At 38.9% G+C, this 26,073-nt stretch overlaps 2 protein-coding genes across 3 annotated transcripts in view; both read left to right on the forward strand.

The window, feature by feature from the left end:
• Positions 1-26,073, forward strand: part of LOC113161780 — a 100,722-nt gene that overhangs the window by 9,311 nt on the left and 65,338 nt on the right. The window contains exons 2-3 of the mRNA XM_033326569.1: positions 23,918-24,274; positions 24,524-24,733. Coding sequence (XP_033182460.1) covers positions 23,918-24,274; positions 24,524-24,733 — 567 coding nt within the window. The remainder of the gene's footprint in view (positions 1-23,917; positions 24,275-24,523; positions 24,734-26,073) is intronic.
• On the forward strand, positions 2,942-20,082 carry LOC113162181 (B-cell receptor CD22-like). 2 transcript variants are annotated; one of them, XM_033326029.1, is made up of 10 exons: positions 2,942-3,066; positions 3,169-3,384; positions 3,623-3,967; positions 4,065-4,307; positions 4,666-4,932; positions 6,185-6,439; positions 6,560-6,817; positions 17,302-17,559; positions 17,763-17,850; positions 17,962-20,082. In XM_033326029.1, the coding sequence occupies exons 2-10, from the start codon at positions 3,216-3,218 to the stop codon at positions 18,056-18,058; spliced, it is 1,980 nt and encodes a 659-aa protein (XP_033181920.1). In that variant the 5' UTR covers positions 2,942-3,066; positions 3,169-3,215; the 3' UTR covers positions 18,059-20,082. The 2 variants fall into 2 exon arrangements, with proteins under 2 accessions (XP_033181920.1, XP_026216001.2); XM_026360216.2 differs by lacking the exons at positions 17,302-17,559; positions 17,763-17,850; positions 17,962-20,082 and adding an exon at positions 6,926-7,600.

Here is a 26,073-nt window from a genome sequence, read left to right on the forward strand (position 1 = left end):
ATAGATTACTGTACGTTGTCTGATAGAAGTGTTTTGTTTCTGTTTTTTTTTTGTGAACCATGATGTTCAGTGTGACCCCAGACTGCTGAGTCTGGGTCTGAGAACTGACTCCACCAGTGGAGAAAGTTATTAGTGCACACGGTGCTCTGATAAAACAGATCTCATCCTCTCTGCTAACAGAAATATCATTCTGCACTGTGAATGAACTTAATGGATACAGTTATAGAACAAGTATCAATAAAAATAAATATCTGTTAAACACTGTAGTTACCACTTACAGTGGTAGAGTTAACACAGTAGATCACACTGCTTGCTTCATGTTCAAGTATTACTTTAACTGTATTGATTCTGTTGTAATTATTAGATCTGTTCTGTAGAACAGCACAAAAAAACATAGAAAAAACATAAAATAGAAAAAACATAAGTAAAATAACAATTATGAATTCAATAGTGCTATTTCGGACTAGTCATTTTCTGTCTTTCCTGGCAGAAATTGGTTTTCATGGTCTGGAGCTTCTTTAAAATTCATGTAAATGTGGTTGGTGTGTATTGATGCAAATGAGGTTGTTTTTTGTTCTGTGTTGTGTGAATACAAACCTCATGTAACACTGATCTACTGCTCCACCACAATATCAGAGGTATTTAGAAAGTTGTTTTAATACATGCACTAAAGCTGAAACTGTGATACATGATCACTGTGATAACAAGAACTATAAAAATAAATAAATTTAATCTCATCAACTCTTAATTTAAGACATGAGTAACGTTTTGTGTCAGCACTGAATCAGATTTTGAGATTTCTGAAGGTTTTCCAGGACACGTCCAGCTTATATTTGCTGTATATAGCTTATATACAGTAAGAGCCAGTCTGCAGGTTTTTATTCCATCCAGTGACCTCAGTAGCAAGTAGTTCCTCCCATCTATACAACTGTAAGAACTGATCATCTATGTGTGGAGTCTTAGATGAAGTTAAAACCTGGAGAGTTGGTTCTTTGTGCAAATGGTCTGACACTCCTAGAAATAGTTGGAGACATTAGTTCAGCAACACAAGAACAAAGAATTAAAAAATAAGGCTGTTTTCTAATAATTATGAATCTGATATTGTTTGTCGTTACAGTTGTGCAGAGCTGGGATGATTGGTGGGTGACTTACAGACAACCTACTGAGATCTGTGCTTATATCTTGCATTTCCTTAAAACTCTCTGTTTTAAACACTCTGTGTGTCTTTAAGTGTTTTAGTATAGGAGGCGAGCGATTTATCCTCATAGATTAGAGAGTGTCTGTGCTCCACAGAGGTCTTTCTGGGCTCTGACGTTTCTAAGTAGTCTGACATTTGTTGGAGGAGTCATAAGCTTTCTGTTTGGCCTTTGCCACCTCCCTCTTCACTCTACGCTGTGTTTCCTTGTACTCCTGTCTACTTTCCTCAGTCCTTTCTACATTCCCACTTCCTTCTAGCCAACCTCTTCCTCTTGACACATTCCTGTACTTCTTCATTCCACCACCAAGTGTCTTTACCTTCTTTCCTCTTTCCAGATGACACACCTAGCACCTTCCTACCCGTTTCCCTGATAAACCTCTGTTGTAGTTTCCCAGTCATCTGGAAGTTCATCCTGACCACCAAGAACATGTGTCAACTTCTGCCTGAATTCCTCACAAGTTTCTTCATTCTTTAACTTCCACCACTTGGTCTTCTTCTCTGTCTTCCCTCTCTTCTTCTTCCTGACCTCCAGAGTCATCTTGCACACCACCATGCGGTGCTGTCTGGCTACACTCTCTCCTACCACCACTTTGCAGTCACTAACCTCTATAAATGACCTCGTCTACATAGGATGTAGTCCACCTGCGTGCTCCTACCTCCACTCTTGTATGTCACTCTATGTTCCTCTCTCTTCTGGAAGGTAAGTGTTGACTACAGCCATTTTCCATCCTCTTAGCAAGTCCACCACCATCTGTCCTTCCAGATTCTTTCCTTTACACCAACCTGCCCATCACCTCCTCATCACCTCTGTTGCCCTCACCAACATGCCCATTGAGTCTGCTCCAACAACAACTCTCTCTCCTCTGAGGATACTCTCTATGACCTCATCAAACTCACTCCAGAATCTCTCCTTCTCTTCTAACTCACAGCCAACCTGTGGCGCATACCCACTGACTACATTCACCATCACCCCTTCAATTTCTAGCTTTAGGCTCATCACCCTGTCTGAGACTCTTTTCACCTCTAGAACATTGTTCACCAAACTCCCCCTTCAGGATCACTCCTACCCCGTTTCTCTTCCTATCAACACCATGGTAGAACAGTTTGTATCCTCCTCCAATGCTACGTGCCTTGCTGCCCTTCCACCTTGTCTCCTGCACACACAGAACATCTACCTTCCTTCTCTCCATCATGTCTGCCACGTCTCTGCCTTCCCCTGTCATCGTGCCAACGTTTAGAGTCCCTATTCTCAGATCTATGTCCCTGCCTTTTCCCTTCTCTCTCTGACCACGAACCCTTCTGCCTCCCCTCTTTCTTTGACCAACAGTCACACGGTATGAAAGTCCTATGGACGATTCGCATGATTGTTTTTGGCAAGTTTTATGCCGGATGCGCTTCCTGACGCAACCCTCTCTATTTATCCGGGCTTGGGACCAGCACAGAAGTCACTGGCTAGCAACCCCTTTGGCTAGATAGTGAACCATGATGTTCTGATGATCTGATATTGTTTGTTGTTACAGTTGTGCAGAGCCAGAATGGTTGGGGGGTGACTTACAGACAACCTACTGAGATCTGTGCTTTAAAAGGATCAACAGTGACCATAAGCTGCACCTATGAATACCCATACACTGTAGAAAGAGTAGATAAAACGCTGTGGTTTACAAAAGAGAGTAATAACGTTCATGTGGACCTGAGAAGTGACCCAGATTATTCAGATCGTGTGGAGTATCAGCGTGAAAACAAAGCCTGCACTCTGACCATCAGAGACCTGAGAGAGACTGATTCAGCTGAGTACAAGTTCAGGTTCATAACGAATCATATCACTGGGAGATACACTGGAGAACCTGGAGTCACTTTGTCTGTTACAGGTAACATTTAAATTTGAAGAAGTATTCAGAGTGTGTTTGTGTGTACTGATACTGACAGTTCAGTCTAAAATGAAGACGTCTGTTCTTTATTCACATCCACAGACCTCCAGGTGCAGGTGATCACATCAACCTACAGGCGTTCAGAGCTCATGTGTTTGAACAGATGTTCTCTACCTGATCGTTTTACCTACATCTGGTACAAGAATGGACAAAAGATTCAGGGACAAACATCTAATACTTATTCAGGATACTTTGTGGATACAGACAGAGTTTCCTGTGCTGTAAGAGGACAGGAGTTGTTCCCTTCTCCTTCAGTGTGTGAGTTTACTCCACTAACAACATTAACACCAACTACTCATAACTAATGTGCTGCAGGTGTCTTGGAAAAGTATTTCGATCTATTTTCATGGTAGAAAATACCATGTAGTATTAAAAAAGTATCATATCATATAACAAAATATTTTCAGCAGGAGACACAGAACCACAGCAGGCTTGATATAAATATGTATTTATATGTTAATGTAAGTCCTGATGTTTGATTTCTGATGTGTTACAGCTTTTACCTGGGGAGTAACTTACACTTCTACTAAGATCTGTGGCTCCAAAGGATCAACAGTGGTCATACACTGCTCCTACAGATACCCATCCAGAGTGAATAACGTTAACACAAGAGTGACAGACAGATTCTGGTTTGTTAAAACAAAATATAATGAACCTTTGGATCTGAAAGAAGATTCAGATTATTCAGGTCGTGTGGAGGATCAGTGTAATGGAAACAGCTGCACTCTGACCATCAGAGACCTGAGAGAGACGGATTCAGCTGAGTACAAGTTCAGGTTCATAACAAACCATGAATCTGGGAGATACACTGGTTCACCAGGAGTCATGTTATCTGTCTCAGGTAACACTGCGACTCAAAATTTGTGTTTGTTCTTTTATTTATTTGTACAAATGTCAGCAGTTGATTCTAAAATAAAATTTCCAATCATCGTCCTCAGATCCACAGCTCCAGGTAGATGTGAGGAAATCAACAGTGAACCAGTTTTCTACCTGGACAGAACTGACATGTCGCAGCAATTGTCAACTGTCCGATCCTCATTCTTACATCTGGTACAAGAATGGAGAGAAAGTTGAAAGAGAAAGAAAAGAATATTATATCCTAGATGGATTTGATCCTTCAAACAAATATTACTGCAGCATTGAAGTTTCAGGACATGAGCGTTTCCGTTCTCCTCCAGTGTGTGAGTTTGCTCCTCTTTGTTTCACTAGAATAAAATAATCTGGCACCAAGTTTGAACCAAATAGTTTAGAATAAATCAGACTGGTTAATAGCAACATGGAGTCATCACAGTGTTTCACCACAACAATCATTATTAAAAAAGAAACCTAACACCTAAATACATTAGAATAACTAAGTATAGAAAGGTTAGATGTTGACCTCTGTCCAAAACTGCCTCCATCAAAAACAATGTAGAGCTGGGACAGATGAAATGTTGTGCTTTACTTTTGTAAAAGAGATAAACAGTTAAACATTAGGAATTAAAAATCTGTTTAATTTTATCATACATTAGTTATATTGTATGTTTCCTTCCTGTCCAGATGCTCCAAATCTTCCTTTAGTGTCGGTGCTTCCCTCAGGTCAAATTAAGAAGGGTAGTTCAGTGACAATGTCCTGTAGCAGTGATGCTAAACCAGCAGCTAAATACACCTGGTACAAGAAAAATGGAACTGATGAACCACGGCTTGTCGATCAAGAGCGTCTGTCCTTCAGCTCCATCCAGTCCTCTGACTCTGGAGACTATTACTGTACAGCTGAGAATGAACTGGGGAGAACTGGATCTGAAATCATCTCTATTGATGTAAAATGTGAGTAACATACAGGTTATAAACTACAGTGGCACATTCAATCTGTTGTGTTGTACTAATTCTACACATGAAGTTTAATTTACTCATGAGTACCACAGAGTCTGTACATGTTTTACCTCATGGGAGAATCAAATTCAGAAAGATTACTACTACTACCTACTGTACTGTGTTAGGACGCCTGAATTAAAAAGTGGTCTGTAGATTTAGAGACTGGTGAGTATTTTTGATGTAGTGGTGACTAGATAAAGATGTATATTTAGCTGTATTACAGAAAATGTTGGTGAAGTTTCATCTACATTAGGGTTTAAGGGTCAGGATCTGTCGACCTCTGCTGCATCAGGTTCAATCGTTCTTTAAATTATTTTATTGTCAAGTGCAACATTAAATTGAGAATGTGTCCTTTTAACTTAATAAGGCTGTATCTACCAGTTTCACAGTCATTTTATAACTTGTCATTTGCACTGTGTAATACTGAGCCCCTCTATTGTTGTACTGTCATCTTATAATAATCGTTATCATGTGGAAGTTGAGTCATGGCTTCTTTCTCGTTAGACTAGAGATATACTCGCTCCTTGCCAAAACGTATCCATCAGGTAACAGCAGCAGCTTCTACAGTACTGATTCCATACTTCCCTTCTTACGTTGTTTATGTCTAGAGAATTTAAAAGCCTCATTTTCCGTGACCAGTAGATTTTCTTCTTTGTGAACTTCCACTTTTGCACAGTTTAAACAGAACCAACATTAATGTTGAACACAGCAGTGATGACAGAACTGTCAGGTATGTAGATACAGGTAGTTGTTACTCAGTTCATCTCATACTACCTCACCGGTTACACGTGGAACTGTAACTTATCTGTAACACTGATTACTGACGACATGCAAAATCAAAGCACCAGTCGTGAAACAGTCATGATATTTTAGTAGAAAGAAGAAACAGCAACATGTTAAATTGGAGACAGGTTGTGTTTAGGGCCTCCACCTCTCTTAAAGGAAGAGTTAAAAGCTTCCTTTAGTGTCTTCTCTGTACAAAATGTGGATGTGGTGATTTGGGCAGGTGTGAAGTGAAACCTACCTGGAGGAATAATGTTTGGTCTCCAATCAACTCTCCTTAGGTTGAAGAAGCTACTTTGATGAGTAGTGAAATATTTCAATCTAACAAGAAAGAAGTCCAATTGCCATGGTTCAACTTCCAGATAACTTCACCTGGTTGACTGAGAGTCTTAGAAAAAATAATCTATATTTACATACACAGATCCTCCACATCCTCCCTCTGTGTCAGTGAGTCCCTCTGAGATAGTGGAGGGTAGTTCAGTGACTCTGACCTGTAGCAGTGATGCTAACCCAGCAGCCAAATACACCTGGTACAAGGGGAACAGACAACATGTTCATGGACGAGGGACTTATATTTTCACCTCAATCAGCTCTAAGAACAGAGGAAAATACTACTGTGAGGCCAAGAATCAATATGGAGTGATAAACTCTACATCTCTATTTATAAATGTTCAATGTAAGTCACATGTTAACCTGATGTTTTATTTTTAAACTAGGACAAAAGCTTTTCCAATAACATATATGTTCATCTGTCATTCATTATGTTTGTCTCTACATATTATTTTATTGTTACCAGATCGTCCAAATCTTCCCTCTGTGTCAGTGAGTCCCTCTGAGATAGTGGAGGGTAGTTCAGTGACTCTGACCTGTAGCAGTGATTCTAACCCAGCAGCTAATTATACCTGGTACAAGGGGAACAGACAACTTATTGATGGACAAGAAGGGAATTTTACCTTCACCTCCATCAGCTCTAATGACACAGGGACCTACTACTGTGAGGCTGGGAATTATTATGGAGTGATCAACTCTACATCCATAGTTATTGATGTCCGGTGTAAGTTAGTTTTTATATGTTTTATTTACTTTGACATAAAGGTTCTTCCAAATTATACATGCTGATATGATAAACTGTAACTCAATTCATCTGAATTATTTCTTCCAGATCGTCCAAATCTTCCCTCTGTGTTAGTGAGTCCCTCTGAGATAGTGGAGGGTAGTTCAGTGACTCTGACCTGTAGCAGTGATGCTAACCCAGCAGCTAATTATACCTGGTACAAGGAGAATGAAGAGTCACCAAAAGCTTCAGGACAGATCTTCACCATCACTGACATCAGATCTGAACACAGTGGGAATTATTACTGTGAAGTTCAGAACAGTGTAGGACGTCATAACAACACTTTACATCTGACTGTTGTTGCAGGTACATTTTTCAGTTAAATTACACATATACATGTTCAACAAGTGAATTATATGTTAACGACATCAAACTCAAACGCGTCTTGTCAATTCTATTTGTAGTCTTAGCTCTTTTCCAGCTCATCTATCCCCCGAGGTGTTGCTTGTCATTTTCCTATTCACACACATAATAATGATCATGTAACTACCAGGGAAGGCGCCGGCTCACTAGAAGCAACCGGGGGTGATGGTGATGCAGCGGTGATGTAGGTTGTGGAGTGGTGGATGGAGCACTCGTTCACTGTAGGTGCTACATCTCCCAAATCCTGGCCATCCTGTGCCTAGCCTGACAGCTATGACATCAATATTGTGGGTGTCAATGGGTCATGGGTCAAAATGTCATCCACCATCCATCCTTCTCTCTCACCCATCCTCCAACAAGTCCAGAGAACACTTTGACAGAGTGTCTTAAAACAGTTTTGCAACCTTTAATGGATCTGAGTCTAATTTGATTCCTGAGTGCTTTTCTGTATAAAGCAGTATAAAGTATACTGTTACCTAATATACACCAAACATAAAACATTCTGTTGAACAGTTTTCTGTTACGTACAAATGTCATAATCAACACCTCTATAAAACTGTTTTAACAAAAGCTGATTACCTTCATGAAGGGGGGTTTATTTCAGGAATTATCCTGTTTACATAACAAATTGAAAACACAAAATGTTTTTATCTCTCTCAAAACATCTTAACACACCTGAAATACCTGAACTTTTCTCTTTTTATTCAATCACAGTTTTTCCTCAAGCACTCAAATCAGCAGTCATTGGAACCAGCTCTGTTGTCTTCTTTGCTATTTTAGCCTTCTTAATCTTCCTGCTGACAAGGTGAGGAAACCTGCCTCAACAAAATATTATTTAAAAATAATGTTTATGTTACCAGTGAGTTCGGGAGCTAAATAATATGTTTTTATTGAATTCTTTTGTCCAGGAAAAAGAAAACCTCCAAACCTGCTGAAACACCTGAACCCAGCGAGCAGGTGAAGCACAAAAGCTTTAGCAGAGACAATCCAGTGAAATGCTGTTGTGGTTCTTCAGTTCAGCTCGAACTGCTTAGTGAAAATAGATCTGACTGAGATGCTCTTTGTTGCTTATCTGCTAGTCTTCTTCACAAACATGAATTCTGTCCAGGTTTCTGTAAAGATTAACATTGACTGATCGATCATTACTTTCCTGTGTTAGCAAAAAAGTCAGAGAGGCCAGACTGAGATGGTTTGGACATGTGCAGAGGAGGAATAGTGAATATATTGGTGGAAGGATGTTGGAGATGGAGGAGATATATGGATGTTATAACAGAGGACATGAGGTTGGCTAGTGTTAGGGTAGAAGATGTCCACGATAGAGTGAAGTGGGAAAGGATGATTCGCTGTGGCGACCCCTGATGGGAAAAGCCGAAAGAGAAGAAGAAGAAGAAGATCATCACTTTGAACTTTTTTCGTTTTGGCTCTTTCGCATTTAAACTAAGCACCTTACTTCCTATGTGACCTAAGTGACTGAAACATGTGATTTTTAGTGAAATCCTGGGTTTGTTGGCCTTGATCTTCAAAGGAACAAGCTGCAGAGTAAGATGCTCTGTTTCGATTCAGGAATATGTATAGGTGTAATTCTGCTGAAAGTCAAATTAGATTCACCCACAGATGCTGAGGAATATTGCTGTAGCATCACTGTTGTCACATTAGTTTAATGTCACAAACTGGAAATGACAAAAGTCTACAAATCATGGTACAGACCGAAAGACAAGACTTTTGATTTCGACCTCTTGTGTTTCTACTTTCGGTCAAGCTGTGACCTAAAGCACATACTGGAGTTGTGTGGCTATTAAAGTGTAGTATCTTTGAGTAAGGGTAAAAATGACCTGCTGCTTTAAGTGATAAGGTTATTTTGAATCGTATTCATGAGTTAATCACAAACATTTAAAAAATTTAAACCTCTTAAAATCTATGAGCAGGAGCTTTATCCTACCTAACTTATTTCTGCTACGACTGGGACAAGAAGCAAAATAGATGCTGAACAAATCATTAATGTTCTACTAAATTCAGCATTGCTACATAGATTTAAAAAGAATATTTGTTTTTGCAGGTTCTCCCCACTCAATCAGAGGAGGAGGATGATGTTCAGTATGCCAGTGTTCGGTTCATAAAGAACCAGACAGATCCTATCTACTCCAACATCAGTGCAGCTAGAGCCCAAAGACACAAGGACGAGGACGAGGATGAGAGTGTTGAGTACGCTGCTGTCCAGTTCAATAGCACCGCCTCAAGGTGAGCTACATTAAAACCACAACATATCATCCATGCTTACATGTTTACTATCACTGTAATACTATGGTGTATATCTCATGGTGTCCTCCTTATTTTTCCTCTCAGAACCACAGGTCAAGAAGCTGTGGAGGATTCAATTGCATTGTACAGTACGATCAACAAACTCTGCTGAACACAACAGGAATTTAATACCTATGTTTATTTTATTGGATTTTTTAATTACATGCTGCAGAGGCATCTCTGTAGTATATATGAGTTAGGTAACAAGTAAATGCAATTGGTGCTATATAACACATCTACTATGATTCTAATACTCTGTATACTGTAAATGACAACACTGGATAAGATGCATAATGTAAGGTAGTTGTAGTTTTATATTGGTGCCATTAGATGTCAGTCAAAGTCCAGTTTTCCTTTACTGTCGAGTACATCTCTTCTTTTCAGCCCTTTGTGTTCAGCAATTATGACTCGTCGTTTTAACTTCTGATAATCAAACACTGCAAACAAATTAAAGAAGCTCCAGAGATGAAAATGTTGTTTTTGAAATATTACAGTGTTGTCAGTGTAAAGAGAGACCACAGACAGATGTGTAATCCCAGCTCCAGTTCTGTTTGACCCTGTGAAAAATACTTAACTGTGAAGCTGCTCTTTGTGCTGCAAACTGTGACGTCACTTTTTAAAATAGATTTTAAACAGCCTAAAATTGTTAAAGGTGAAACTAACAAAAATAAATAATGCTCCTAAAGCAGATCATTACTGTAATGAATAAGAGGACAGAGAGAGAAAGAAAGTATTCCTGAATTTAAAAGAGGGAAGGCATGAAAAATAAACCTTTAAAAATGTACATGACGGGAAATTATGTAGTTGATCCACAAAGCTGATCTTTAATTCTTCCTTTTTCATGTACAGCATGATGTATTTCATATATAGGCTGCAAGACAACATGAAGGTTATTTTGCTAGACATTTAAGGGCAACTGGTTTTTGATGCTTAATAATAGGGAAGTTCGGAGTGAGTGCATTAAATGTGTTTTTGTCTGCTGCTCACACTCTGACCACAGAGGTCATTTATGGTTCGACAGAAATGTTTCTACTGTGTTGCACACTTATTCAGAGCAGCCTGCAGTAAATGGCTTTAGGAAAATGTACTGTATCATTGCATATTTAGCAGAAGTTGCCTTACTGGAGTCCTCAGATCTCAGAAACTCCTCTGTATCCTTTAAGTTGAGTGAAATATTTTGTTCTCTGGATAAAGACGGCAGATTGTAGGTATAAAAAGGCTTTTAGATTAAATTATTAATGCATTGGCTGCTGGTAACAACAAGTTAAAGCCTTCTTATTTGCAACAAGTTTCAGTTGGAGTAACACAGAACTTGAGAATCAGTTCGCTACCACTGACTGCTTCTGTTTTGGCTCTCTGGTGTTCGGGAATTTGTCTTCTTGTACTGTCAGTAAGCCTGTTTGTTATTTGAATTAAACGTATTCACCTGACTACGCCTGGCTGCCTTATTTGATCCAGGCCTTACTGCTGGTTTCCCCTCACATTATTAATAACACAGATAGTAAGTTGGTAAAAAAGACAGAAACATACTTAGTAGCATCAAGAGAGAAAGTTATCAAGATCTGACACATAACTTTAATTTCAAGACAGATAGAACTGTGAACTGTGTCCATTAAGTTTCACAATAGTTATTCGTTATTAATAGTTTGTCCCAATAACTCTTTAAAAAGCCTCCAGTTAATTAAAAATGCTGCAGCCAGAGTTCTGACTGGAATTAGCAAGAGAGATCATCAATTCTTCTCCTCACTTATAAAACATTTAATCAGTTCACCTGCCCAATGTTCTTGCTGCTTGTTGTTGTTTTGTGTTTCTCTCTTTTCTTTGCACTCACCCCAACCGGTCGAGGCAGATGAGCCCACTATGAGCTTGGTTCTGCTGGAGGTTTCTTCCTCTAAAGGGAGTTTTTCCTTTTCCTAGTGCTGCTCAAATGGGATTGTTGGGTTTTCTAAGTAATTCTCTATACAATTATTCTCTTTAAGGTCTTAAACCTTAAACACTGTAAAGTGCCTTGAGATAACTTCTGTTGTGCTTTGGCGCTAAGCAAATAAAATGGAATTTAATTAATTTTAATTATCTGCCCTGAATCTTGTTGTTCTCACTGAGTGGACTGAGAGAGTTGTTCCTGAATCTAAAAAAGAAGGTACAAAAGAAAAGATGCTTTAAACAGTGTTGGTGAGGTATGATGATCCACAAATCCAGTCTCCAATTCTATATTTTAATATATCTTATGTATAGATTTCAAAACAAGTTTTTGTTGCACCTGGTTCATGATGTATTTATATAAAGAGGAAGTAAGTTTATAACACATGTAGTGGGAAATTGTCTAATGCTCACACTCTTTCATTCTACAGAAGACTTGAGAGCAGCAGATATGAGTTTAACAACATCAGCGTTTGGATTTATTATTTTCCTTCTCTCTACACCAGGTAAATATATTCACATTTCCTCTGTAGGACATGTTGAATACTTATTCAGAGCAGCCTGAAGTAATTTGGATGAGAAAAGTGGCGTAATTAAAAAAAGACCAGGTCTGTATCTGTGTCTGTTTTCTGTATCATATTTAGAGGAAGTAGCTTCAACTGAAGTCCTCACATCTGAGAAACTCCTCTGTATCCTTTAATTTAAAATCTGTCAAATGTTTTGTTGGTATAAAAAAGGTGCTTTGAAATTAAATTGAACCACATCGACTTTTATGTGCAACAAGCTCCACCTGAGAACACTAAAAGTATGAAATTCAAGTCAACTTGAAAATTCAAACTTCTTACAAGAAGGATCATTTACTATTCACTGACCTCCACTAAATTCTTAACTCAATTTGAAGTAGTATATAGCTCCTTTAAAATGTACTTAAAGGTACAAAGATACAAGTACTCCACTAAACAAAGTAAATGTACTTAGTTATTTATCAGCTCTGCTCACTTCCTCAGTTTGCTGTTCAATGTTGATGAAGTGACATTTCACATTTCATCCACCAGATGTCTCCAGACTTTCTTTCTACTTCCTGCTCACCTCCTCACTCACCTGTTCCCAGTGTTGTCATCAGTCGCTCATGTTCTCTGTGAACCTGGATCTTACCTACAAACCACCTGTGTGATGTTTGAGTCTGTCTGTTCTGGGTCTTCTTCTTGTTCTGTTGGACTCTGCCTTTGCCACCTTTTCCATGTGTTTGTGTGGATCACCTGTCGGCCTCTTACCTACCACTGCCTTTAAAGTGAAGATGAGTTTTGCTAGTTTATTCTCAGTTTCTCTTTCTAGTTGATTTACATTTGAAACACATCACATGCATCTGGCATTTGCATTTATCAGTTCTGTGGTTTGGTGTCTCGCAGTGAGGTGATGAAAGAATTAGAACAAAAAAAATATTATGACTATTTATTCTTTTTCCCAAGTTTATACATTTTGGAATTCATTTCATTTTCTTTCCAAACATCTGTATCTCAGCACTAAATTAAATCTGTGGTTTCTGCTGTGCTCTGTGTTACAGTGGTTCAGGGTCAGAATGACTGGGGAGTAACTTACACTTCTACTAAGATCTGTGCTGTAGAAGGATCAACAGTGGACATACACTGCTCCTACACATACCCATCCAGACAAGATGACCTTGACATTATAGTTGAGAAAACATTGTGGTTTAGTAATATGCTGGATAATGAACCTGTGGATCTGAGAACAGACTCAAAGTACTCGGGTCGTGTGAAGCATCTTTGTGATAAGAACAGCTGCTTTCTGAGAATCACAGACCTCAGACAGAGAGACTCAGCTGTGTACAGGTTCAGGTTCATGACAAACCATCCAGGAGGAAGATTTACTGGTTCACCTGGAGTCAACTTGACTGTTACAGGTAAAATCCTTTCAGTATTTCCATATATTGACCAGTGAGAAAGTAATGATGTATCTTTAACTGTGTGAATGTTGATATTTTGTTTATAATGTAATTCCTGTTTTTCTAGATCTAAAAGTGAAAGTGATCCAAACATCTTACTCTATATGGACAAAACTAAGCTGTAGCAGCAGCTGCCATTTACCTGGTCAAACCTCCATCATCTGGTACAAAAACAATAAGAAAATTAAGGAAAATACAGAATTACATTATTCAGACTACATTTATTCCCAAGACAGTTTTTCCTGTGCTATAAAAGGACTCGAGGATTTCCCTTCTCCTCCAGTGTGTGAGTTTACAGTTTTCCACTGCACTGTTCTAGATACTGACCTCACGTATCTTTTACAGTAGCAGCCTCATCACAGGAAATACAATAAACTAAATTACTGCAGTATTATCTTGACATTGATTCATTCTCAGGTGTTCGTGGTGAAAACTGCAACAGAGTGATTTATACTGAGAGAAGCATCTGTGTCTCTAAAGGATCATCAGTGAATATTTCCTGCACTTACAACAGTTATTATGAGGTTACATCTAAATTCTGGTTCCGTCCTGAACGTGGTCCTCAGTGGAAGAATCCTTCACAGTCTGAGGACCTTCTTACAGACTCCCAGTATACAGGTCGTGTTCAGGTCCTTGAAACAGAGAGAGGACGCTCCACTCTGAGAATCACTGACCTGAGAGAGACTGATTCAGCCCAGTATCAGTTCACATTCACAACACGATCCTTTGAATGGGGCAGTAGTTTACCTGGAACAACTCTGACTGTCACAGGTACTGATCAACACAAAGTGACAAACACAGCTTCACATTTTAAAACCTTTGTTTCTCCACTTTCTAATAAGGAAGTCTTATAATGGTGTACTAATGTCTATTGGTGATTAAAATAATTTAGCAGATTTTTAGATGTTTAATCTGCAAATGTTTTTTTCAGTTTCTATCTTTACTTCTAGTTTTTATTATTTTTATGCTCAATGAGATATTTTTGTAAAACATTCAATTCTATTGATTTCAAATGAGCCACATAATATTTACCATAGAAAAGCATTTTATACCAGTTAGATTTGTACAAAGACAGCTTTTATCCTGGAGACGTCATCTGTTGTGTTTTAAAAGGACACGAGAATCACTGCTCTCCCTCAGTGTGTGAGTCTGTTCCACTTTGGAACTAATCAAATGTCTATCCATCTTCATATTATTGTGTGAAGGACTCAACTTCCACTACTCACGTTTCTCATTTCACTTTCTAAACCTTGTTTTCTCCTCCAGATGCTCTGAAGGTGCCGTCTGTGTCAGTGAGTCCACAAAGTGAAATCATGGAGGGAAGTTCAGTGACTCTGACCTGTAACAGTGATGCTCAGTCAGCAGTAAATTATACCTGGTACAAGAAGAACCAAACACTGCTGAACAAAGAACCACAGCTTGTCTTCAGCTCCATCCAGTCCTCTGACTCTGGAGAGTTTTACTGTTCAGCTGAGAATGAGCTGGGGAAGAAAACATCTCCGTATATTAATATTAATGTGAAACGTGAGTGAAATGTACGACACTTAAAACAAATGTTACGTAGTTGAAAGTAGAATTTTTCTGTTTTGTGTGGCTGATTTTATATTTAAGAGACATTTTGAATTCCTCCAGATCCTCCAAATCTTCCCTCTGTGTCAGTGAGTCCCTCTGAGATAGTGGAGGGTAGTTCAGTGACTCTGACCTGTAGCAGTGATGCTAACCCAGCAGCTAATTATACCTGGTACAAGGGGAACCAAACAATACATCATGGACCAGAAGGAATTTATCGTTTCACCTCCATCCGCTCTAAGGACAAAGGAACCTACTAATGCAAGTCTGAGAATCAATATGGGGACAAGTCCTCATCTATATCTGTAGACGTCCATTGTGAGTACAAAACTTTTAAAACACATATATGTGATGTTTGTCATCTAGGTCATGGTTATGACAAGTATGTCACTGGACTGTCATGATCCTGGTCCCATTTCCTGTCTTGTGCTTTTATTTTGGTTTTCTTTTCTGTTCCCACCGACCTAAAGATTTAACTTTACTGATCCCACAAACAGGGAAATTCACTTGTTTAGAAGCTCGCAGAGAAATTTAAGGTACAAGAAAGAGAAGTAAATTTAATAATAATACAGGTATTTTAAACATGTTTACAAAAATATTATCAGAATTGTAAAATCATATCTACCAGATATATTAATAAAACTATTTAAATTTGAAACATTATGATCAGTGAGGCTATAATTAGTATGACCAAAGGAATACAGTTAAACTGTTGACTTGTACAGTTTTACAGTGTTGGAAATAAAGGATCTGTGGTAACGCTCCTTTCTACATTGAGGATGTCTCAGTCTGCTGCTGAAGGAGCTGCACAGAGTTTCCATGAGGTATTGTCCATAATGGATGTCAGCTTGGCTAGCATCCCAGGAGAGAACTGGCCTTCCATACCAGCTTGTTCAGTCTATTACTGTCCCTGTTTGTGATGCCAGCACCGCAGCAGAGAACTGAGGCTACCACAGAGTCATAAAATATCCTCAGCAGAGTCCTGCATACTTCAAAGGTTGTGTCTTTCTCTGGAAGTCTATCATCATCTCTTTTGTTTTACTGACACAAAGTTCATGATGGTTGACCTGTACTGCAGCTTGTTCTTATCAGACACTCCCCAACAATGGCTAAGTCATCAGAGAACTTCTAGAGATGGCAGCTGCTGTTGTTGTTGTTAGTAAAATCTAAAGTGTATCGGGTGAAGAGAAATGGTGAGAGCACCGTACCCTGTGAGGGCCCCAGTGCTGCAAACTAACATCTCAGACATACAGTTGTGTAGCCTCACATGCTGTGCCCTATTGGTTAGAAAGTTTGTTGTCATTCAACTCTTGCCCCATCCAGCTTCCCTGGCGGTATTGCCAGCTGAATGGTGTTGAAAGCGCTTGAGAAGTCAAAAAACATGACCCTCACAGCAGTTCTGTCATTTTCCAGTTAAGTCAGCTCCCGGTGCAGCACGTAAATGGTGGTATCATCCACCCTGATTTTTGGCCTGTAGGCAAACTATCACCATGAAGTGGAGGTGGTTGAGGATGGTCTTCATGATCCTGACGTCAAGGCTACAGTTCTGTAGTGGTTTGGCTCCTTGGCATGTGCAGTCTTAGGGACCAGAACCACACAGGAGGTCTTTCATGGGTTGAAAATGTTGGTGACCACCTCACAGAGCTGATAGGCACAGTCCTTTAGCAGTCTGGGGCTGATGCCATCTGGTCCTAAAGCTTTCCTGGTCTTCACATGTCTCAGTTCGTTTCTCACCTGGTCTCATGTAAAGGCCAAGGTTCAGTGAGGGGGGGGAAGGTGTAATGGAAGAAGAGGTGGCAGGGCATGTTAATGGAGAAAGACCGCACCCTCCAGAAGTTGATATAATCTGTGATGCAGTTACTTTGTTTTCTAGTGCTTAGCCACAAATGTTTAGTTCTTTACTTTTTTCTGCCTGATCCTTGATTCATTCTATTATTATTTTACAATAAACTTAATTATTTATCTCATAGTGTCCTGACATTTTAATTAGGTCCATTAAAACCCTTCTTCTGAAGAACTTCCTCTGTGATGGCATCTTTTAAAGCAGATCCAGTTGCTACTGAGCAGCATTTTTGGGAAAATCTAAAAGAGGTCTTTTAGAATAACAACACATTTACAGTTCTAGATTGGTGGTTTGATTTGTGCCATTGGGGTTCGTTTTCTTTCTAGCAACTGCAGGACAGAACTGATCATCTTTATTTCATTTTATTCAGGATGTTTTTCTGATGGAGATATGGAGACATTTATTTGTATGTAATATTGTTTATTGCTATTTTTACTAAATTGTTTCTCTGTACATACTGTCCTTCAGATCGTCCAAATCTTCCCTCTGTGTCAGTGAGTCCCTCTGAGATAGTGGAGGGTAGTTCAGTGACTCTGACCTGTAGCAGTGATGCTAACCCAGCAGCTAATTATACCTGGTACAAGGAGAATGAATGGTCACCAAAAGCTTCAGGACAGATCTTCACCATCACTGACATCAGAGCTGAACACAGTGGGAATTATTACTGTGTGGTTCAGGACACTACGGGTCATTATAACAGCACCTTACATTTGATTGTTGTGGGAGGTAAGTTTTTCACTTTGCTCTTCACAGACACACATGTTGGCTTCTTTTACAGCTCATCAAAATATTTAAAAAGACCAAAATTTAAGTGTTGCAATAAAACTTCCTGTGGTTGTTTATGTCAAATCTATGTCTAAAAACAAACAATGTCTAATATCTAATTATGTAAAGTCACATGTCCTAAATGTTTCTATTTCAATTTCCAGGTAAATCACTTCTTATAATGAACATCATCAGGTTGACTCTTGTGGTCCTGATGCTGATTCCTCTGTTTGTCATCAGTCTGTGTTTGAGGTAAAACAATAAAAATCCATCAGTTCCATCTCTGTTCTTTTATTTTCTTACATTATTGATTTGTTACATTAATTCACTTTGTTTTTGTTGTTGTTGTTTTATTTAATCCAGGATGAAGAAAACTAGGAGCTTAAAAACTGAATTGAATGAACCTGTAGAGATGATAGAGATGAGAGAGACTATTGACAACATGAACCCTGTAATATGATTATTACAGAGTGAAATTACAAATCAATTTGTTGTAAATCTCAGGTCAGAAAGTTTCATTTAAATGAGTTGTGATTCTCTTCAGTTGCTGTTAAACCAGAGGCAGGAATGATTTATTGGAGAAAGTACAACATGGAAATATTTTTTATCCTGAACTAATACTAACTTGTATTTATCTGTAGAGACAGTTAAAATACAGATGTATGGAAGCATCAGTTTAAATCACATGTACAGTGGAAGATTTTCTGTAACACATCAAAACCAGGACAGTAGCATCACAGTTTGCTAGATGGAAAATGTAGAAGTAAAGTCTTTCTGCATGTATTTTAAATTAACTTGTGTTTAGATTATTATATCAGTTGATCTTAAACTGAGCAGTGTGTGAAGTGTTTTAATTATTATATTACATGTTTTAATCTGCTTTTATTCTGTCAGTTGCTGTTTAAACTAGTTTAGGTTTAGTTTGACTTCATGATCAGATCATTTCTACAGTTTATCATCAGTTTCAAAGAGACTAGCAGCGTACTGGGTTTAAGAGGTCTGCAGCTACATGAAGAGGAAGATAGGAGTGGAGCTGTTCTAACAATGTGTGAAACCACATCAGGATATCTGCACATCCTCTATACCTGAGCCTAACCCTAACTACCCAGTCGCTCCCTAACTACTGGGGGAACATCTCCATTTGTAGGACAGATTCAGAAAACACCAGCATGTCTGTGTAGGATGTCTGAGACATCTCTACCCTCCATAGCCTCATCTCATTACATGTTATTAAAATTGTGGCTGAATTCATCTCATTTGTGCTTCATTCATTGTATCTGTTCATTTGAATTACATTCATTCATTAGTTTGAACTTGTCTTTGTCATTTTATTGTGACTTTAACATATAGATGTTGTAAAACTGTGGTCTTGTGACCTCATGTGGGATGAGTCAGATGTTTGGGATGAAATAAAATTGAATACTCATTTAGGAAACAGATTTTACATTTAGGATTAAATCTGTTTGATTTGAACTCTATGGTTGTGGATAGTTTCTTCAATCCTCACGTTGTTCTCCAGTCCATCGTGTGGCTTTAAGTGATGAACAGCAAAATGTTGTTTCCTGGTTCTGATTCAGTTTCTCTGAAGTTTCACTGTCCTCTAGTGGAAAATACTCAGTGTTACACATTCAGTCTTCATTACTCTGGCTGTTCCCTCCTCGGTCCTCGGAGCAGTCCAAGCGGATTACCTCACCCACCACAGCCCTCCAGGACTCGGCTCCGTGGATCCCTCCAGCTCCAAACCATCAGACGTCCTGGGCCGAAGTTGTGACGCTTGTGAAGAAGAGGAGCCAGGACCAGGAGCCTTCACGTCTCCGGTTAAACCTTTCCACCTCTGACGCCCCGAACCACCCAGCTGACGGAGTTTCGGCTCCGGCTCGATCGGACCTCGATCTCCAACCAGCATCGACTCCCGCCGACTGTGACGACTGTCCGCCCCCGGACACCACCAGCGCTCGGCTGGTGCAAAGCTCCCGGACTTCTAGTTCTAGACGCCGGAGGATCCTGAAGGAGGCCGTGTTCAGACGCCCTGCAGGACTCCGGAGCTCTGAGAGGTGGAGCCGGCTGCTCCTCATCACCCCCCCTCTCCTGTGTCTGTAGGTGCGGCTCCAGCTCGGCGCTCATCTCAGGTGAACATGAACAAGACTTCAGTGGTCTCAGCTCGGAACCCTCTCCTCACCCCTCTTCTCTCCGACCACTTTGATTGTTGGAGACTCCATAACCAGACATATCCGGTTCCTCAAAGCAGCTCCTCACTGCTTCACCTGGAGCTACAGTCCCGGTCATTCTGGATAAACTCCCCAGTCTCTTAGACTCACTTCCTTCTTCATTGTCCAGGTGATTGTTGACGGTGGATCCTGTGACACCACTCACCAGCACTGTGAACTGACTAAGAAGGACTTTTTAGCTTCCTACAGTCCTGTGTTAAGTCTGTCTTTATCTCTGGCCCTATTCCCATCTTGGGCAGAGGAATAGGACGTTTCAGCAGAGTCCCCAGTCTTCATGCAGGTCTCAGCATTTAGGATTTATTGACAACTTTAATCTCTTCTGGGATCCACCCTCACTCTTCAGGAATGAGGGTTTGCACCCCAACCGTCATGGCAGCCACATGCTTGCTGCTGATATGCAGAAAGTCATTCAGTGTACTCCTCATGACTGACGGTCCCTCCTCTTAACACCTAGAGATCCTTCCCTCCTACCTTCATCTCAGGGATCTGCTCCCCTCTCTGTTCTGTGACCCCCACTAACCTAAATTCAAGCAAACAGGCCACAGAGCAGTAAAAGAAACTATTCTAACTTGTTAAACCTCTGACCAACCCCAGTACTAATATTAGTTTCCCTACTACAAGACTTCTAAATGTCAGATCCCTCTCTATCAAAGCTTCTCTCTTAAATGACTTTATCCTCTCTCAGAATTCAGATTTCTTTTTCTTAAATGAAACCTGGCTGAGCATAGGTGAATATATCCAGTTGCATGAGCTCTGCCCCCCCTAATTTTATTTATTTTAACTACCCTAGATTAAGTGGTCGGGGTGGTGGTGTTGCTGTTGTCTTTAATAATCAATTCAAATGCTCACTGCTTTAACTTAAACAGGTTCACAGCTCTGAAGCTCTGTCATTTCTTATCCACTGTCATCTACCGTCCCCTAAAATCAAACAGTAACTTTTTATCTGAATTCTCAGAGTATGTTGCTGACAGTGTTGTTAGGTAATAGTAATAATAATAAAAAAAAAAAAAAATAATACATACTTTATTGATCCCCTTGGGGATAATAATACCAATGATTTTATCAGTCTAACTGAATCTTTCAACCTGGTTCAACACATCAAAGGTCCCACTCATTACCAGGGCCACACCCTTCTAAACTCCATTCAGTTAAAGGATTCCATCTCTGATCATAAATGTGTTTTATTTCATATTTGTCTATATTCAACCACTCTATCTTAAAAATTCACAGTTAATCGCCATCTATTTAACAGCCAGTCAGCAGCAAAGTTCACTAGCACCTTTTCTATTTTGAAGCAAGGTAGTCTTGCCCATCACATGTTGATACCGTCAGCCTTTTCAACAATATTAGTGTCTCTGTGCTAGAGGCAGCTGCTCCCTTAAAAACTGCTCTGCCCCCCAATCCTCCCTGTTTTCTTCTATTTATATTTCTTGTTTTTATCCTCCACTGTCATTGGGTGATATTCTGATCTTTAGTTTTGTCCTTTTTAGATTAGTTTTGTTGCTGATTCTGTCTGTCCTCATTAAAACCTGTTCTCTCACTTCACTGTCCTCTTCCTCACATGTGGTTCTCAGTTCATAGAAAACAGCTCATCTCATGTGGTCAGTAGTAGAAATAAATTCAGACTCTTAAATGCACCCAGTGTAAAGCTGTGTGACTTTCTGACTATATGGTTGAAAATGATCATGTAGTTGAACCAACATATTGTTCACTGGTGGGACTGTTGCCTGTGGCTGAATAATTAACTATTCTTTGAGTTCCCAGCTTTGTTGTGGTGTCGCAGTGAAACCTTTTGTTCAGTCACAGTTTAAACAGATTATTTTTAGAACGTCACTAAAACCTACAATAATACACTAACAATAGTAACTTATTGCTCCTTTTGTGGCGATTATTGAGGCAGCACATCTCTAACGTCATTGTGTCACAGTGGTTTCAGTACGATCACGTGTTCTACAACAGATCAAACTTCTTATCTGCCCTGAATCTTGTTGTGCTCCACTGAGAGGACTGAGAGAGTTGTTCCTGAATCTAAAAAAAGAAGGTACAAAACAAAAGATGCTTTAAACAGTGTTGGTGAGGTATGATGTGGTTGATCCACAAATCCAGTCTCCAATTCTACTTTTCATATATAACATGTTATATCTTATGAATAAATTTCAAAACACTATACAAAATATTTTTTGTTGCACCTGGTTCATGATGCATTTATATAAAGAGGAAGTAAGTTTATAACACATGTAGTGTGACTTTGTCTAATGCTCACACTCTTTCATTCTACAGAAGACTTGAGAGCAGCAGACATGAGTTTAACAACATCAGCGTTTGGATTTATTGTTTTCCTTCTCTCTACACCAGGTAAATATATTCACATTTCCTCTGTAGGACATGTTGAACACTTGTTCAGAGGAGCATGAAGTAATTAGGATGAGAAAAGTGGAGTAAATAAATAAGACCAGGTCCGTATCTGTGTCTGTTTTCTGTATCATATTTAGAGGAAGTAGCTTCAACTGAAGTCCTCACATCTGAGAAACTCCTCTGTATCCTTTAACTTAAAATCTGTCAAATGTTTTGTTGGTATAAAAAAGGTGCTCTGAGATTAAATTGAATAACATCAACTTTTATGTGCAACAAGCTCCACCTGAGAACACTAAAAGTTTGAAATTCAAAGTCAACTTGAGAATTCAAACTTCTTACAAGAAGGATCATTTACTATTCACTGACCTCCACTGAATTCTTAACTCAATTTGAAGTAGTATATAGATCCTTTAAAATGTACTTAAAGGTACAAAGATACAAGTACTCCACTAAACAAAGTAAATGTACTTAGTTATTTATCAGCTCTGCTCACTTCCTCAGTCTGCTGTTCAATGTTGATGAAGTGACATTTCACATTTCATCCACCAGATGTCTCCAGACTTTCTTTCTACTTCCTGCTCACCTCCTCACTCACCTGTTCCCAGTGTTGTCATCAGTCCCTCATGTTCTCTGTGAACCTGGATCTTACCTACAAACCACCTGTGTGATGTTTGAGTCTGTCTGTTCTGCGTCTTCTTCTTGTTCTGTTGGACTCTGCCTTTGCCTCCTTTTCCATGTGTTTGTGTGGATCACCTGTCGGCCTCTTACCTACCACTGCCTGCTCCTCACCTGTTTGTCTCAGCAAACACTTTGTCCTCTATTGTCTGTCTGGAGTTGTGGAATTTGTTTCTCTGGTCTGTCAGTAAGAACGTTCATTCTTTTAACTCAACATATGGTTGTTTTTTATTTTTATCAATGTAAATTTATCAGTTTTATAAATGTAGGTGAAAACATCTTCCTACATGACTTAAGACCTCAGGTTACACAGAGATAGAGTTGAGTAAATATTCATAGGTGTATTTTGTGTGTTAGCCGATATTAATTATTGTAAAATGTTATGTTTGTTTTTAATGCTGTTTCTCCTTGTGAGTTACTTGTACCTTTAAATCTAACTTAACTGCAGTACTAGAATACACACTGTCTACCTAAACTCAAAAGAGATCTCACGAAAAGTTGAAGTATCACATGGCCACATTATTGTTTATATCTTTCATCATTATACTGTAGCTGTAAAATATTTCATAGTCATTTATCAAATATCTAGTTTTCTACAAGGAGTCAAAGTAAAGATATGATCTAAGAAAATATGATTAAATAGATACAATGGGGATGTAATCTGTTATGTTTTAATAGATTTTCTCAGTCTCTTTTTCTAGTTAATTTGCATTTAAAGTACATATCAGACATTTGGCTGATACTTAACAGAAACAGGAGCTCATGAACGCAGCAGTAGAAACGTCTGGAGTGAATTAGTAAATGACACAGTACAAGCAGTAAGTTGTTTCTGTCATTTCAAGTTACAGAAAAAGAACCTTTCTGTCATCAGCTTCAGTACAAGTCAGACAGAGTACTGAGTCTTGTTGACTCACACAGTGAGATGATGTAAGATTGAAAGTAGTTTAAAAACAATTTGAAATGAATTCAGTTCTATTGCTGGTTTTCAAATGATTGAACCGACACAATGTAAAATCTGACTTTAACTTTAACTGTGGTTTCTGCTGTGCTCTGTGTTACAGTGGTGCAGGGTCAGAATGACTGGGGAGTAACTTACACTTCTACTCAGATCTGTGCTGTAGAAGGATCAACAGTGGACATACACTGCTCCTACACATACCCATCCAGAATATCAGGAACTATTACTACAGTTATAGAAACACTCTGGTTCACTAGAGTCAGTTACTATGAAGATGTGGATCTGAGAACAGCCTCAGTGTTCGCAGGTCGTCTGCAGTATTTCTATAATAAGAACAGCTGCACTCTGAGAATCACAGACCTGAGACAGAGCGACTCAGGTGTGTACTACTTCAGGTTCATAACAAACCAACCAGGAGGAAGATATACAGGTGAACCTGGAGTCACTTTAACTGTCACAGGTAACATGTTCATTATAATATTTGTTTTGTTGAATATTTTTAAGATTGAGAAAATGCTACAGTGAAAGTATGAGGATGAAAATGTCCTGTAAGGTGTGAGCTTTAACTCACATGATAAAATATGATAACTTCTGTTATAGTTCTAAATGATTCAGTCAATCTAATGAACATTTCTACAAACTAAACATTTAGGATACGTGGGTTTAAATATACTGTGAAGGTTTTTCTTTTTCGTCTTTATAAATTCAGTTCTACAGGTTTACGACTATCGATCCAGGTCAGAGCTTCAGTGTTACAGCAGTTGTCGTCTACCTGATCATCCTTCTTACATCTGGTACAAGAATGGAGAGAAAATTAGTGACAGTCAGGAAGAAATATCATATCACTCACGTCATTATGACACAGACAGTTATTCCTGTGCTCTTAGAGGACATGAGGATTTCCCTTCTCCTTCAGTGTGTGAGTTTCCTCCACAGTCTTCTAACATTAAACCATCTTTTGACAGTTCAACTTATTGAACTGTCCCATCAGTGCAGTTATTTACAGTACAAATCACCCCTTTACCACTTTCTATATTAACACCATCTTTTTACACTGATCTCTTCAGTACTAACACTACAGTCAGTAACTCAGTAATTTTATGTTTCAGGTGTCAATGATCAAAACTGCAACAGAGTGATTTACTCTGACAGAAGCATCTGTGCCTTCAAAGGTTCATCAGTGGACATTTCCTGCACCTACAATAATTACAGATTTATCACATCTAAATTCTGGTTCCGTCCTGAACGTGGTCCTCAGTGGAAGAATCCTTCACAGTCTGAGGACCTTCTTACAGACTCCCAGTATACAGGTCGTGTTCAGGTCCTTGAAACAGAGAGAGGACGCTCCACTCTGAGAATCACTGACCTGAGAGAGACTGATTCAGCCCAGTATCAGTTCACATTCACAACATATGCATTTGAATGGGGCAGTAGTTTACCTGGAACAACTCTGACTGTCACAGGTACTGATCAACACAAACTGTTAAAACAAATTAATTAGATTCACAGTAGTTTAGTGATGCTTCTAAAAACTTAGTGAATTGTATGAACTTGAAAACACTGTATGAACTTTATCTGTTATTTTTTCTTTGTGTACCTGTGATCTGAGAATTTCATATGGAACAAACATGTTTGTTCTTTCTTTAAAGATCCAGATCTGCAGGTGTTGAGATCATATTCTACTAATGCACGGCTGAAGTGTTACAGCAGCTGTCGTCTACCAGATCATTCTTCTTACATCTGGTACAAGAATGGAGAAAAAATAAATGAAAATCAACAAGAAATATCATTTTATTCACCTTATTATGACACAGACAGTTATTCCTGTGCTCTTAGAGGACATGAGGATTTCCCTTCTTCTTCAGTGTGTGAGTTTCCTCCACAGTCTTCCACTTGTTTATTTAGTCTCTTTATAATCACATCAGTCTTATTTAAATTATTTAACTTTTTAAAACCGACAATAATCATTGCAGACACTCTGTGGTCTTTCAATCTGCCCTTTCTAATCTCTATTTCAGGTGTAAACATGACTCTAAAAAGTATATTAACATTAACAATGACATTGTATTTTACTTAAAAATTATTTTTACAATGATAAACAAAAGCAAAAAAACTGTGTTAGATGTGTGACGTTAGAAAACTGAATGAAAATGACAAAGTCACACAGTCTGAACATCAACCTACCTTTTGGAAATTCCCAAAGAAGAACCAGTTAATCTGGTATAATTCAATTTTCTCATCTGTTATCTTGTCGACGTA

Source organism: Anabas testudineus, chromosome 1, assembly GCF_900324465.2.
Source record: "Anabas testudineus chromosome 1, fAnaTes1.2, whole genome shotgun sequence".
Taxonomy (NCBI): Eukaryota; Metazoa; Chordata; class Actinopteri; order Anabantiformes; family Anabantidae; genus Anabas; species Anabas testudineus.